The sequence below is a fragment of the Gekko japonicus genome, unplaced genomic scaffold (assembly GCF_001447785.1).
Source record: "Gekko japonicus isolate JY-2015 unplaced genomic scaffold, Gekko_japonicus_V1.1 scaffold30, whole genome shotgun sequence".
NCBI lineage: Eukaryota > Metazoa > Chordata > Lepidosauria > Squamata > Gekkonidae > Gekko > Gekko japonicus.
Window position 1 is genome coordinate 504,440 of NW_015168045.1, and position 12,536 is coordinate 516,975.

The 12,536-nt window shown below is 40.0% G+C and overlaps 1 protein-coding gene across 1 annotated transcript in view; it reads right to left on the reverse strand.

The window, feature by feature from the left end:
- Positions 1–739: 739 nt before the first annotated feature.
- The window catches only part of AK5 (adenylate kinase 5), a 176,038-nt gene continuing 164,241 nt past the window's right edge, over positions 740–12,536 (reverse strand). Inside the window, exons 14-15 of the mRNA XM_015414258.1 lie at positions 4,296–4,487; positions 740–872 (exon numbers count right to left, since the gene is read on the reverse strand). Of these exons, the coding sequence (XP_015269744.1) occupies positions 762–872; positions 4,296–4,487 (303 nt within the window). The 3' untranslated portion in view covers positions 740–761. The remainder of the gene's footprint in view (positions 873–4,295; positions 4,488–12,536) is intronic.

Below are 12,536 nucleotides of genomic sequence, written 5' to 3' on the forward strand. Positions count from 1 at the left end.
ACATTCTTCCCTTTAGAATGTGTGGCTGTTAGATATTTAGCAAGTTTTTAACATTCAGATGTGATCATAATTATCATGTGTTTACACAGCAAAATTTGGGATCGGATTTTTTAACAAGGAAACAGATATTTCTATCCCATATGGTATTTCAAATTAAGACTCATCCTTATAAGTGTATAGAACTTTTGTACCCAGTTTGATGGCAATAACAACAGATCTTATATCATGTGTGGTATTAATTGCTTCACATTCATTCGATTGTTATGTAACATTTATGTTGCTTTTCTGAGAATTGCTGAACTTTCACTGCTTTGTGTTAATGACAGTGCTGTAATGGCAGGCATGTTCCACCAATAAGATAAAATGGCAAAAAACAGATTTCTCAAGCGCTATGAATAAAGAACAAGCTTAAAGAGCCTCAAAATTGAATTATTTGTTTGCAGACACAATTGCAGTGGTAGTCAGTTCTGATGATGGGCAGTTGACGTAGGCGCTCAGTGCTGACTATGTAGTATGTCCAGTGATATTAAAGAACAAGACACAATTCATACAAATCAGAGCTGCTGTTTTTACCCTGTGAAAAGTGCAAACTGTATGATGGCATACAATACATGTGCAGTTACTGTACTGTACAAATTGATTTTTCCCCAAAGCTTACAACATGCGCTAATTCCAGATATCTTTCAAGTCAGCAGCTATTGCTTCAAGCAGCGTTTTTCAAGGACCATTGTGTTGTGTGTTTGTGTGACAGAGAACTGCAGTTACTGTGTATGAAGTGCAAGAGATGATGCTGTTTCTTCCTGCTTCAGAAAAATATTGACTGAGGAACATACTTCAAGGAAAACTTCTTCTGGTGTCCTTTCTGCATTTATCTATTAAAAAGAAATATTTGAAGTCAGAAATTTAAACTTAACAGGGAAACCTTTCTGGTAATCTAATATGAGCCATTCCTGAAATTTGCCAAGTTATGTATGGCTACCACATTAAGGGCTGAAATCAAATTGCATGCTCTCTAGATGTGCATAAAAATAAAGTGGGGAAGTGCAGACTGTAACTTCATCCCAATCACTGACTGAAAATGCTTACTTGAAACATCTGTAAAATTCCAGGGTGAGAAAACTAACTGGAATGTTGACACAACTCTTAATGAGTAGGCAGAAACAGCAGTAGTCAACTGGGCCTGTCAGGCAACTAGAAGCACTGTGACCGGGAGAAAAGGTGGCATTCAGGATACTCCTCATTAAAAAGGGTGCCATGTTCTACCTATACGCCAGTTGTCAGTAGCTATACTCTGTATAAGCTATGTGTACCATACACTTTTCTGAAAACTTTGTAGATATGTAATAGGGCAGCTATATAGATCCCTATGTCTGCCCTCCCCAGCTTTGTGAAGATAGTTTACACTTTTAAGAGCTACTGATTTGTGAAGTTCTTCCAATACATTTCTTCTTAATTTCTGTGATTTTCCCCCCCTAGATTTTATCTTGGCTCTGCTTTTGATAAAACAAGTTAAGTGGTGATTCTGTAAACATCAAGATGAAAACTATGGGGCTGTTTTGTCTCATGTTTGTTTGTAAGGATATAATTATTTGATCTACTGAAAGGTCTTGCAATATGAGAATTTGGTTTTCATATTTTTGGTTTTCTGAGTAGCTTGTACATAAACCCTTTTTAGTAATGGTAAAAGAAAAAAATCAGTCCTAGTTGCCTAGTTTATTTGTTTGAAGTGCTGTGATTATGTGACCTAAGGATTTCAGAGCATCATAACCAGATCTTCCAGTCTTTGAGTTTAATATTTATGCATTCATTCAAAAGTTAGAATTTTTCTGGTGATTATTTTTTGACTGCATAGTCTGCAAAATGGGGATTGTTTATGTCCTCTTCCATTGGTTAGTGTCTTTAGTTAAATGGGATGAAGTCAACTGAGTGTATTAAGTATTTGGCCAATATTTGGAGGGAGAAAGGAAGCTCTTTTAAAACATGCCAAAATGGGAACTTATCCTTGAAAGTTAAAAATCTGTAACTTTAAGATTTTTTTAAAAATTCAATAATAAAACAATTGTAGAACCCTTTCTTTCATTTCTGATTCTACCTTTCCATGTGTCCAGTTAACTAGAAGCCAGTTTGTCCATACTGAATTTAAGTGTCTACACTGTTCACATATATTTTTTCTAAACAGCATTTTTAGGGAGCACAAAAACTGCATGTAGATAATTGCATGTATTGTATCATGTTATGCTGCACTCATGGGGCCAAGATACAAAGAACAACCACATGTACAGTGGGATTTTCTGACCACCTTTCCATTGCAGCCCCCTCCTCCTCATGCTTCTCCCCCAAAGCTGCTCCTGAGGATTAGGGAATTCTTTATAGTGGTGTTCTGTGTCTGTGCAATGGGATACAGACAACAACTGGTAACCTCCCCATGTCTGTGCAGAATTACTTAGTACATGGGACTCTTTGGCCAAGGGCTTCATGCTATTTTTCATTGCATTTTTTATTTACTATTTTTATAGCCCATCTTTCTTCCCAGTGGGGACCTAAGTGGCTTACATTGTTCTTTTCCATTTTATCTTCACAACAACCCTGTAAAGTAGGTTAGTCTGAGTGCGTGTTACTTGTCCAAGGTCGCACAGCAAACTTCCTTGGGCCAATCAAACACACTTTCTGCATAAGAAAGGCAAAATAATGGGAAGCAGCCCATTCCCACTGGAATGTTTTGGTCTGTCTTAAAAACAGAAAGAACCATTCTCCTGAGACTTGGATTCTCAACCACACTGATAGTCTGAGGTGAAATATTATCTTGTATCTCCTGTTTCAAATGGAGTTTCAACAGCAAGTTTAATCCCTGAGAACATATCCACCCTTTACATTGGCTGCATTCAGATGTCACAGCACAAATGCTTGCTTGCTCCCCACTCTTCCCATGCTCTCTCATGTACCACGCTTGACTGAAAGCATTTGGTTTCATCAAGGTCCAGTTTGCTATGGTGTCTAAATTCTAAATGCAGGTTCTTAGCGAACTTGTTTATTTACTCCCAGTAAACTCCCAGTTTATTTACCACAGATGCAAAATGCATAAATTTACAGTTTACAATCCAGGTTTGTGGGGAGTACGTGAGCTCCAGTTTATTGAGGTCCCTGCACTGGATGCTGACAAGTTGGACTTTGATCAAAGCAGGAAGTCTTCAATCAAGCTCTGTGTGAGAGAGCAGCAAGGAGGTGGGAAGACTGAGGGGAAGAATAAGACCAAGGTAATAAGCTGTGTTCATGCCCCATTGTATAATTTGTCAGGACGTCTAAATACAGTCACCGAGAGCCAGTTTGGTGTAGTGGTTAAGTGCGCGGATTCTAATCTGGGAGAACCGGGTTTGATTCCCCACTCCTCCACTTGCACCTGGCTGGATGACCTTGGGCAAGCCATAGTTCTGATAAGAGCTGTTCTTGAAAAAGAGTGGTTTCTGTCAGAGCTCTCTGAGCCCCGCCTACCTCACAGGGTGTCTGTTGTGGGGAGGGGAAGGGAAAGGAGATTGTAAGCTGCTCTGAGACTCCTTCGGGTAGTGAAGGGCAGGGTATAAATCCAATCTCTTGTTCATCATCACAAGGCTGTTGCTTGCTTATACTGACTAGCTGGTGTCAACTGTGCCTTAAAAGTTGAGAATAAGTCTCTTGCAGCTTTATCTTTGAGCTTTTTTAACACTATTAGTAGTTATAAAATAAGCAATAAAATTAACATGGAGCAGTTTTGTTATAACAGCTACAAAAATGCACAGAGCATCTACACTCAGTCCTATTATAACAACTGGATTTCTATAGGGCTGTAACATCTGAGACCTCAGAAATGCAGGCCTGTAACAAGAACTTGGTGTTCAGAATCAAAAGTTCTGGTTGATACCAAAGGTACAGGCAAATGGCTTTTAACAATACCATTCAAAGCAGCTGATCATTATTGGTACCTAATGGTTTTCCATTCAATATTGTAGAACCATGGCTAAAAATTCCCCCGTCGAAATAGTAAAATGTTGCACTTTTTCGTTCTGAGCCAAATTTTAATTTGGAATGCCCTCCATACAGTAAAAAGTTAACTTGCTATTTTTCACACCTTCAGGTTTAGGTGCCTTGATATTTTGGCTGGCTGTGTGCAGATGGAAATATATGTGAATGTTTTTAAGTAAGAGTTCTTGTCTGCATTCTGATATAGTGAATGATCTGATGCAAAGTATTCATAGACATTTGGTTTACTTTTACATGAATGGGGTGAAAGAACAGTGGTCCAACTTTGCAGCGCGATTTACCTTAAACACTGGAATTTTGGTTTCATAATATGCAATCACAGGCTCAGATGTCTGGTAGTAACTTTCAGTTCGCTGCATGATGACTTCAGCATTGTCCATGAGGCACTGGTTGCTTTGACTTTGTTCCAGAAGACGACTGTTCATTGTCTTAGAGGAACATTCCATACAGAGCACCAGGGATGGCTCTGCAATCTGAACAAATGCAACAAAAACATGGATCAAGTGCCTTATCCAGGGCTTTCTACCACTTTGAGTGCTTCTCTCTGAATATCAGTTCAGTTCAAAACCTTTATTGGCATAGATCAGAATCATACACAATCGCCATTCAGTTCATGGGTTTAATACGCATCTTCCTCATTATAAGGCAGTTACAAAACTTAGCAAGCGCTTCAATAACCACTATGTTTTGTGAAGCCAGTAAACGATACAACATTCTGTCATCGGATTGCTTGGCATCATTCTTAAGAATATCTTCTAAATAGGCTGCCCGAATGTCCTCATACAAACTACAATAGAGAAATACATGTTCGATTGTTTCAATCTCCTCTGAACCACAATCACAGAACCTTACAGAGTAGGAGGTTTTCTTAAATCTTCCTGCTAAAACCGCAAAAGGGAGCACATTAAAACGGGCCAGCATAAATGCTCTACGCAGCTGTGGGGAAGTCAGATCCGATAAGTATTGTGCTGGGGCATTGATCGGAAAACATGCCCATCTTAAAGGAGAACATCTACCAGAAGCCAAAGCTCTAAGCTCTTGCATTTCAATATCAATTAATCTCTGTTTGCACAGAGCAAAGATGTTTATTTCAGATAAGGACATCATATCATTCAGGCATAAGCCTATTGAAGAGATTTTCCTTTCTATAGCAACAAACCACTTAGAACAATGAGACTCTTTCAGCAGATATGGAATAAGGCTATCGGGGCAGCTCCTGAAATGCAGACGTAACCAAAATCTGAAAGTAATTATCCAAGCCCTTGTTTCCAAGTGTATCAAATTGGCTTCTAAACAAATGGCAGCATAAGAAACACACAGAGGCAGCCCTAATATTTTCCTCACAAAATTCGATTGAAGAAGTTCTACCATTTTGTTAAAAGCAGTGATCCAAATGGGCACCCCATAAAGAAGTTTCGCTCCAATTTTATGCTCAAACACTTTTAGGGCCGCAGGAACATACTGGTTACCCTTGGTAAAAAAAAAACACGGGTTATTGCTAACACACAGCAATTCGCAGCTTTAATTGCTTCTGATCTGTGTGCTACTCACCTAGCACTATGGTGAAAATTAATTCACAAATATTTAAAACTCTTCACCTGTTCAATGGCTTTGCCCTTAACATGCCAATTGATAGGTTTCCAGGAATCTCCAAATACCATTCTTTTAGTTTTGTCAAAATTCACGGATAACCCGTTCATCTCGCAATATTCTATAAAGTGTGCTAACAACCTCTTTATCCCTACTTCAGACCTAGAGATAATTTGCAGCATCATCTGCATACAATAACAGGGGCAACGGGCAAGAGCTCAAAGTTGGGCTGTGTCCATCAATCCCCTCTAGCCCCTTGGCCAAATCGTTTAAAAAAAAAGATTAAAAAGGAAGGGAGCCAATACACAGCCCTGCTTAACCCCTATACTGATGGAAATTTTCGGGGTTAAATCACCATCCCTAGAGCCTATTACTTGACAAGTGGTATCTGTATATAATTTCTTGATCAGCAGGAGCAATCTCATGTCAATTCCCAACAGCCTTAACTTCTTCCATAGCAGCTCCCTTGAAACAGTATCAAAAGCACTCTTCAAATCCAGAAAAGGAGAGTACAACTTATCCCCTTTCCCTTTTTTATATTTATTCACTAAGTGACTTAACACAATACAGTGATCTAAAGTTGACTTCCCCTGACAGAATCCTGCTTGCTCTATACCTAAAATTTTTTGTTCTGCCATCCAGGCCTTAAGTTTGAACGCCAAATGGCTTGCATAGAGTTTCCCTAATATAGAAAGCAAGCTAATGGGCCTATAATTACTAGGCAATCTATAGTCACCTTTTTTGAAAATTGGTACTATAATAGCATTTGTCCATGCTTCAGGTATTATACCTGTCCTATCTTTTTTTTTTTTACTTAATTTGTTTATTTGATTTTTCATATTGAACAACGCAGACATTTACTCTAATACATTTACAAGGTAACAGAAATCTTCCACAATATATCATAAATTGCTCCATATTTGGCACTCAAAAGATAAAATAGGCCTTATTAACTAACTTAAACTAAACTTTGACTCTTTCAACCAGTTATAAAACCTTGACCAACACTTCATAATTTTCCAAATTTCTTTCTTCAATAATACATGTTAATTTTTCCATTTCTGCAATATAAAATAGTTTAATAATAATTTCATCTTTAGAAGGAATATTGTTCTCCTTCCATCTTTTGGCAAATACAATTCTTGCTGCTGTTAAAATCTGCATAATTATATATATATATCTTTTTTCTTTATCGGGTATCACATTTAACAGGTAACATTCTGGTTTTAAAAGGAAGTCTTTACCTATTATTTTGTCTATAATTTCTTTCACCATAGCCCAATATTTTTTTGTTTTACTACGTAACCACCACATATGGTAGAAAGTACCATTACTGTGATTACACTTCCAACAGCTTTTCCCTATTTTCTCATTAAATTTATTCAATCTAGCCGGAGATATATGCCACCTATAAAACAGCTTTATGATATTTTCTTTAAATGCACTCGTTCTTACAAATTTTATGTTTCTTGTCCAGATTTTATCCCATTGTTCAAAGCTTAAATTATAGCCTATATCTTGTGCCCATGCTATCATCGATGGTTTTACCTGCTCATCATTTTCCACTCTAGCCAGAAATTATTCACTTTTTAAAGAAATTTTTCTTTTGTGTTCATCCAAATCTTATCTAATTCAGTTAGATTTGCATATATACCCTCTTGTTTATCTTTTGTCCATCTTGAAATAAGTTGGGTTTTTTTCCCACCAAAGTCAGATTTGTACCTTGCTCTTTTAAAAGTTTTTCTGAGATTCTCTCTCCCTTTGGATCTAATAAATCATCATACCTCCATTTAGGATATTTGATATACAGCGATGGTTTAGCAAAGGCTTCTATGGGGGACAGCCATCTAGGTAGCTTTATATAATGTTTTACTTTTATCTCCTCCCAAATTTTATACAATACCGCTCTAATAGTATGATGTTTAAAATGGGTGGCTGGCAAATTCTTGTTATACCACATAAAGAAGTGCCATCCCATCTGTAAATCATGTCCTTCAAGACTCAATATTTTTTTATCCTCTTGTACAATCCAATCCCTTATCCACTGCATAGCCGCCGCTTTGTAATATAGGGCCCAATCTGGAAGAGCTAGTCCACCCCTTTGTTTTCTTTCTTGAAGGTATTTTAACTTTATTCTTGGCCTTTTTTGTTGCCAAATAAAATCCTTTACTAACTTTTCCAGATCTTTGAAAAACATTTGATTTCTTAAAATGGGGATGGTTTGGAACAAAAAAAGGATACGCGGCAAAACATTCATTTTTATCATTGACACTCTCTCTATCAAAGATATATGCAAACCTCTTCATATTTCTAAATCCTTTTTTATTTCTAAGATTAGTTTTTTATACTTATCCTCAAACAATGAACAACATCTGTTCGTCAGTAATATACCTAGATATTTCACCTTCTTTTGTATTTCAAATCCTGAAAGGTCTTGTAATTGCTTTTCTATATTCCCTCTGCAATTTTTTTAATTTTTTTTTTGTTTTCTTTTTATTTATCTTTAATCCAGCCACTTTGCCATATTCTTTCAGGCCATAACTTAATTTTTCCAACGATAATTGTGGTTTTTCCAAAATAAAAGTCATATCGTCAGCAAAAGCTTGTACTTTAAAACTTTCCCCTTTAATCTCTAAACCCTTAATTTCTTTTTCGTTTCTGACACATGTTAAGAGTATGTCTATAACAAAGATGTACAATAGTGGCGATAGAGGGCAGCCCTGTCGGGTACCCTTTTGAATTTCAATATTATTTGTTAGGTCTCCGTTTATTATTATTTTAGCTGTTTGAGTATCATAAATTTTACTAACCATCTTCAGGCTGCGGTCACACGCAACATTAGCCACGCAAGAGATACGGAAGACAGGCGGAGTTTCCGGACGCGATCTCACCAGCACATCTGGGGAGCGTAGCGCTTCTGTGGCACAACCGAGGCTTCCTCCCGAAACCGCGCAGCAAAAAACTAGTACCTCGGAGGTACTAGTTTCCGGAAACTGCGGGGCAAGGGTGGGCGTCTGATCGCGTTTCCGGTGGCATCCGGCGCCCGCCCATGTCCCCTTGTGAAAAAGTTTTTTTTCCCCCCAAGTCCCCGTGGTTGCGCACATGCACCCAACGGAGCATGCGCATTCGTAGTGAACACACAAAAAAAAACTAGTTCGCCGCGCCGCGCGCTTCTTCGGTGCGCGCAGGCATGTGTTGTGATCGACGCCTCTCCGTAACCACAGAAGCTCCACGGTACCTCCACAGAACCTCCACAGGAGGTATGATCGCTTTACTGCGTGTTAGTTTGCCCCAGGGCAAACAGCCACGCTTCCCCCCCGCAGTTTCCTGCCTGTGTGACCGGGGCCTCAGAAACTTATCGCCGCAATTCCAGTATTTTAATTTTTCTAATAGAAAATCCCAACTAATATTATCAAAGGCTTTCTCGGCATCGATAAATATCAATGCCATTATTTTTTCCGGATGTTGTTCATAGAATTCCAACACATTTAAGATTGTTCTTACATTATCTTTAATCTGCCTCTTTGGTAAAAAACCGGCCTGATCTTTATGAATAACTTGAAGTGATACCCTCTTTAATCTGGCAGCTAATACAGATGCATAAATTTTATAATCGGCGTTGAGGAGTGATATGGGCCTATAATTTTGTATTTCGTTTCTTTCTGCTCCCTGCTTGTATATTAGTGTAATTTGGGCTTCTTTCCAAGAGTGTGGCATTTGTCCTTCACCCGAAATATTTTTAATTACCTCTTGCAATGGTAGTGCAATCTCCTCTTCAAAAGCCTTATAGAATTCTATGGGAATCCCATCTGGACCTGGCGTTTTATTATTATTATTATTTCTTATCACCTCAGTAATTTCACGCATAGATATCTGGTCATTAAATATTTTCCTTTGATCTTCAGTGAACGTGCCCTCCAGATATTTTTCGAGGTAAGTTTTTATTTCCTCTAAATCAGTCTCTTCTCTTTTGTAAAGTTTTTTATAGAATTTCTCTGCCACCTCTTTTAAATTTTTTAAGATAAATTTTTCTTGTCCATCTTTCAGATTTTTTATTATCTTCTTTTCTCTTTCCGCTCTTAGCTTTTAGGCCAGCCATCTCATTGGCTTATGGGCTTGTTCGAAATAACGCTGTCTTGTAAAATTTATCTTTGTAGCGATTTCTTGAGTTAAGATACAGTTTAGTTGGTGTTGTAGCAAATTAATTTTATTTTTAATTCTTGGAGGATTTTCTTTTAAAAGTTTCATTTCCCTTTCTTCCTTCTTTATATTTTCCTTAATCCAATTCTCTATTTTTTTGTTTTTTTTCAGGCATTGTGCCTTATAAACCAGCCTCTCGCGTAGGCCTTGGACGTGTCCCACACAGTTTCTATTGACACCTCTGATGTAATATTTTCTTTTAAAAACATCTTAAATTCCTCCTTTGATTCCAATAAGAATTTTTTATCTTTTAGCAGCCACGTGTTCAAGGCCCATCTTTTTCTTTTTGGAATTTCTGTTATTATACACATAATTGGGTTGTGGTCGGCGTATGTTGCTGGTAAAATTTCGATCTCCTTAATATCATTAACTAATTCCTATCTATTGAATTATCAAAAACCGCATTGAAGTCTCCCACAATGCACCCTTCCATCCTTGATCCCTTCCAGTCCGGTTTCCGCCCGGGTCACGGGACGGAGACGGTACTGGTCACCCTGACGATCTCCGTAGGCATCTGGATCGGGGCGGTGTGGTGGCACTGGTGTTGTTAGATCTTTCGGCCGCGTTCGACATGGTCGACCACCGGTTGCTGGCTCACCGCCTCGCCGACGTGGGGATTCAGGGGCATGCCCTTCAATGGCTTGCCTCTTTTCTCCAAGGTCGGGGACAGAGGGTGGCGATAGGAGATCAGCGGTCCCGAAGGCACCCCCTTGAATGTGGTGTGCCCCAAGGGGCCGTGTTATCTCCAATGTTGTTTAACATCTACATGCGCCCCCTTGCCCAGATTGCCCGGAGGTGTGGGCTTGGGTGTCATCAATATGCCGATGACACCCAGCTCTATCTGATGTTGGGCGGCCAGTCAGACTCCACTCCCGATGACCTAGTGCGGGCGTTGCAGGCCGTGGCTGGTTGGCTCAGACTGAGTCAGTTGAAACTAAACCCGGCAAAGATGGAGGTCCTGGGCCTGTGTCGAAGCGGTTACGAGTTGGGGCACCCTCTCCCGGCCTTTGGTGGGGTACCATTGGTGCCCGTGTGGGAGGTTAGGAGTTTGGGTGTGCTCCTGGACTCCTCGTTAACGATGGAGGCCCAGGTAGTGGCCACTGCCAAGTCAGCCTTTTATCATCTGCGGCTGGCGCGGCAGTTGGCTCCCTATCTCAACCGAGACGACCTGGCCACTGTGATCCATGCGACGGTCACCTCGAGGCTGGACTACTGTAACGCTCTCTACTTAGGGCTGCCTCTGTCGCAAATCCGGAAGCTGCAGCTAGTGCAGAATGCTGCAGCCAGGCTGTTGATGGGTCTTTCCAGGCGAGACCACATCCGGCCTGTGCTGCAAGCGCTGCACTGGCTGCCTATAGCATACCGGATTCGCTTCAAAGTGCTGGTACTTACCTTTAAAGCCCTGAATGGCCAGGGCCCTGCCTATCTAAGGGACCGTCTCCTCCCATATGTTCCCTCAAGGGCACTGAGATCGGGGATGCTCCATCGTCTGGTAGTTCCAGGCCCCCGAGTGGTGAGGTTGGCCCACACGAGATCTAGGGCGTTTTCGGTGGCGGCTCCTTCCTGGTGGAATGAGCTCCCGGAGGAGATCCGGGCCCTGCGGGACCTAGTGCAGTTCCGCAGGGCCTGCAAGACGGAGCTCTTCCACCAGGCCTTTGGGTAGGAGCCGCCGCCACCACCACCATCGCCTCACCACCGCCGTTGTATTGTCCTTCTACCAGACTCCATGGAGGTTGATTAGTTTGTTGTGTCGGGGACGCTTCTATTGTCAAGATCACAGGCAGCAAATAATCGCCGAGTATCTGTAAATGGTATAGATTATATAGACTGAAGCACCAGTTTTTATTGTATTTAAAAAACGTATTTTATTGTATTAGTATTTGTATGCTGTTAGCCGCCCTGAGCCACTGGGTAGGGCGGGATAGAAATCCCATAATAAATAAATAAATAAATAAAACATATCTAACCCCGACCACGATTGATGTCTACCTGAATAAAAAGTGAAATCCTTCGTATCTATATTCTTCGTTCTCCACGCAACTATGAGTTTAAATTCTTCCACAGTTTTGAGAAATGCTTTCGGTAGTTCATTTCCTTTTTTCTGTTTTGCACTAGAGCTTTTCCTATCTATTGAATTATCAAAACCCGCGTTGAAGTCTCCCACAATGCACATCTCTTCACACGGTTGTTTTGCCGGTATTTCTCTCAATTGTATATAAAATTTTTCTAAATTCTGATTTGGCGCGTATATATTTGCAATTAACTTTGATTTATTTTGTCTAAAAATTTGGATCAAAACCATTCTTCCATCTTCCGATTTAAATAAGAGCTCAGGTTGTAGATTTTCCTTAACATATATCGCTACTCCTTTTTTCTTCTTTTTATCATCCGCTGCCATAAACAATTTTCCTAGTTTTTTCTTTTCAAGAAGACGAGCATACCTGTCCTATCTATAGCAGTAAATAAAACTGCTAAGAAGGACGCCCACCATTCCGGAATCACTTTAATGGCCTCCGGGAGAATTGCATCTGGTCCCGGCACCTTCCTGGCCTTAATTTGAGCAATTAATGTGACAATCTCCGCATCCTGCACCGGCGGCCACTCAGGACAATTCCTAATACTATTCTCCCGATCCTCAATTTCACTCCTCCCATCTACCGAAAAGATTTTCTGGAAATGTTCGTACCAGGCCTAGGTGGTAATTGGGGAATTCATGATACTGTTCCTACCTA